This window comes from Malus sylvestris, chromosome 5 (assembly GCF_916048215.2).
Source record: "Malus sylvestris chromosome 5, drMalSylv7.2, whole genome shotgun sequence".
Classification (NCBI taxonomy): domain Eukaryota; kingdom Viridiplantae; phylum Streptophyta; class Magnoliopsida; order Rosales; family Rosaceae; genus Malus; species Malus sylvestris.
The window spans coordinates 19,487,316-19,491,055 of record NC_062264.1 but is presented as its reverse complement, the minus strand read 5'-3'; the positions used below and the strand labels follow the sequence as shown (position 1 = coordinate 19,491,055).

Genomic DNA, 3,740 nt, shown 5'->3' with positions numbered 1-3,740 from the left:
ATTTTTTACCATATGGACTCTCTTAACTGTTGGAATCAACCATTTACGTTACTTTCCATCCAATTTGCCGTTAAAACATGTCACCTGTAGTGGTATTTTCATCAATTAATTTCGTGGGGTTGACTAGAATCAAATTGACTCCAAAATAATACTTCCTAAGTCAATATGGCGCCAAATTGGTGGTTTGTACAATCTCAGTTCGACAATTCCCTCCATAAGAGTTTGAAAAATTAATATTTGAATAAATTAAGGTGAACTACATACCACTTCCTAACCTACATAAGAAAATCACAAAAACTCACTATAAATGAAAGACTATATTTTTGCATAATTTTCACCTCAATTCTTCAACAACTCTTGCCAAAATCGAACCGGAAATCAACTTCTCCCTTTTCTTCAAGACCACTCCAACGCTGCTACAAAAAACTACATTTTGCCTTCGTAAAAAGTGATTTTAGCGATCCCTAGAAAGTAATTGACAAAGATATCCCTCCACGTGAGGGGTGCCTGACATGCTTTAACAACAACGGAGATAGTAGATTCCAACCTTTAAGAGAGTTTAGTGGTAAAAATTAAAAAATTATAAGTGCAAGTAGTATTGACGCACATGTTTGATAGTTCATGTGATGCTTGTGTAAAATTCCATATTCGGTTAAATAAGCCAACATCATTCGGAAAATTATAGGGGAAATTTGTCATTCTAAAAAATAGTTGAAAAGTTCGTGTGAAAAAAGATGCTTAATCTCCGCAGAATGCCAATAGCCATTGTCAAACATTTGCTAGGGAACGAGTCAGATTTAGGTACTACAAACCCTATTTCCTGAGCTTCCTCAAGCAGCTCTACCGTCAGACCCATTTTTTGTAGAGAGTGAAAGGGTGAGAAAATGAGCAATGCAGGTAGCTTGGTTGCAGAGGCAGTGTGGAAGGCGATTGAGTCAACTCGTTAAGTCACCGACGATCAGCTCTCCGTGTTAGACTGTACTCATCCCATTTCAAATTCCCGTTTAATTTCGTTTGAATTAATTGTTCCAATTTGTGTTATTGAGAGTTTGGTTACTGGGAAAATTTCAGCCTGCATTTCTTGTTTGGTAAAACTTGGAGAGAGCAACGAGGATAGTGGATCAGAGTGGTGTCAAGAGGGTTTTGGGTGAGCCCAGTGGACGTTCCATCTTTCAGGTTTAATTTTTGCAAATCAAATTCTGGGTTTGTTTTGTATACTTGTTTTGTTTTCCACTAGACTTAGTAGCTTGGATGAACATTACTTGAAATTTGGATGAAACTACTTGAATTTGAGCACAAATTTGTTTGTTTTATGTTCTTGTTTAGCCAAAAAGATAAGAAACTTGGGCACTCGTGCAAATCAAATCTGGAAATAAATCACGTTCGTTTGGGCTAAATAATCGTAAATTTATTTGATGTAAAGTGAAAAATGAAATCCCAATTCTCATTTTCTGTTGTCTGGTTAGGTCGTCGGAGAATCGCGGAGGAAGGAGGAGTACTTCTGCTTTGCCGAGCAGTATTGTGCTTGTTATTCATTCTTCTATGTCACCAAAAACAAGGGAGAGCAGCTTTGTGTGAGGGAGCTTCCTCTCTTGCTCATCCAATTTTTCTACTGATTCGAGCGTTATTCTAATCAATCTAATCTAAACTACGTGGAGGGTTATTCGAACTTCCTCATCCATTTTTAAGTTCCTTGAAATCAAAAACGAAAAAAGTAGGGAAGTGTTGTAATTTTTGCCATGTTTCTTGTTGTCCAGTGTACGCATCAGTTAGCTGCAAGACTTGCTGCATCATTGGGAGCATGCATTGAAGTTAAGGTCTCTGATGAGCAGCTGGCTCTACTTCTTTCCAAAACTCCGAAATGTTTGTACATGTTTTACATGGCTACTTGTTTAACACCGCAAGCATGTATATCTTCCGGTTTCATTTTTTATTAAAACAAGTAGAACCGGAACACGCTTCGAGTTTAATAAAGAGGCACTAAACTATATTTACATCCGGCTTATTGTCGGTATAGTATCCTCCGGTTTTCTTTTTTATTAAACATTTATTACAACAATGATTTTGTAACAAGAGCATCAAGGAACAAGTCTGTAAGATTTCATCCTGTCAATCCAAGTTAAAAACGATGTCTTCGAATTCCTGAACCCCACAAAACCATGTTCTTTGCTCTTGTTCATGCTGTCCAGACTTGTCTCAACTCCAAACATAAGATCCACAAACCACCAGTTACCAACTTCTTCCAGCTTGGTAAGAACCAGACCCTTCTCTTTCACAATCTCATCCCACACCGGCCCCTTATCTTTCATCATCTCCTCCAAGCTCGCCTCCCATCCGCCCTCCTCGCCAACGTCCTCAATATCAAGCTCGAACTGCTCTGCCAAAACCCTGAACAAATGCTTCCACTTAACCACATCCCCATTGCTGCAATTGAAAGCCTCATTCTTGGCATATGGATCAACTGCTGCCCAAATCTGGTGCTCGGCTATCAAGTCGGCGTCCGAGACATCCCAGTACCCGTTCCACGCCCCTCTGCTCCCCGTAAACCTCAGTTTCTTCCCCTCGTGCTTACATATTGCGGCATAAATGCAGAGGCTCCCCACAATGTTCATCAAGCTATAGGGCGAAAACCCGAATATCACGCTAGGCCTGTGCACTGACCATGTCAAACCCTCCTTTTTCTTCACCTCCTCAAACAAAATGTCCTCCAATGTGTAGTAAAAATTGGGCACGTCGAGCCTCGGGAGGTCTTCGTGAAATGGTGGCTCATGAGGCTCGACCTTGCCCAACATCTCAAACGGACCGATATAATGCTTCCGGCCCGTTTGCAAGCATATGTGCTGCAGATTTGGTGCATTTGGGATCACAGCATCCAGCAAGTTCCGAAACATGTTGCCGTTGACCTCACAGTTCTCAGCTTCCGTGGGCTTACTTGCCCACGTCACATAAAATACATGAGTGACATCGGTCAGCTGGGACAGCTGAGAATGTGTTTGATGAGGGTCTGAGAGATCACACTGAATGTATTCAACAGGATGATCAGCGTTCCACGCCGGACGAGGCCGGCGGGCTACACCATATACCTTCCACGGCCCGCCGGGTGTGTCGGCCAGGGGGAGAATCTCGGCAAGGCTATTGCCGACTATCCCAGTGACGCCGAGAACCAGAGCCACGCTCTGGTATTTGGGCGGCACATCATTGGGATCAAAAGTTTTCTGTTGGTGACGGTGAGGCTTGTTAGAAAATGATCATGGAAACTAATTTGGAAGAATTGAAGGAAGAAAAAACGGATGGGTTTGTGGAGAAAGTGCTTACCTTTGCAGCTCCAATGGCTCCTGCCCACCACCAGCTCATTTTTGTGTAGTTTCTGGGAGATGAGAATCTTATCTTCCTCCTGCCCACCACCTCTGCTACTTTCTGAGTATAATGATCATCTGTTATATTTGGGAGATGGGAATCTTATCTTTAAACTTTTGGGCGGTGATTATCCTTTTTTCGGTTGCGATTTATGTCTGGTTTTGCTGTCGTGTCAGTTTGGGACTGGTTTTGCTGTCATGACGCGCACCTTTGTCGGTGAGTCTACTCACTAAGAGATTATAAAGCGAGCGATTTTCACACGTTACATTTAAAACTGGTTCGTTAGTGAGGTGTTATTATAAAAAATTGAGAATAAAAAAAAATTGAGCTTAAAAAGGTATTTGATAAACATTTAAAAATAGTTTGTGTTTACAGTTTTGGAA

At 41.4% G+C, this 3,740-nt stretch overlaps 1 protein-coding gene and 1 pseudogene across 1 annotated transcript; one reads left to right on the top strand and one right to left on the bottom strand.

The window, feature by feature from the left end:
• Positions 1 to 696: 696 nt before the first annotated feature.
• Positions 697 to 2,019, top strand: LOC126623934 (uncharacterized; annotated as a pseudogene).
• Positions 1,889 to 3,483, bottom strand: LOC126623928 ((S)-8-oxocitronellyl enol synthase CYC2-like). Its single transcript, XM_050292904.1, has 2 exons — positions 3,316 to 3,483; positions 1,889 to 3,215 (listed from the first exon to the last, which is right to left on the bottom strand). The coding sequence occupies exons 1-2, from the start codon at positions 3,352 to 3,354 to the stop codon at positions 2,079 to 2,081; spliced, it is 1,176 nt and encodes a 391-aa protein (XP_050148861.1). The 5' UTR covers positions 3,355 to 3,483; the 3' UTR covers positions 1,889 to 2,078.
• Between the last annotated feature and the right edge of the window lie 257 nt (positions 3,484 to 3,740).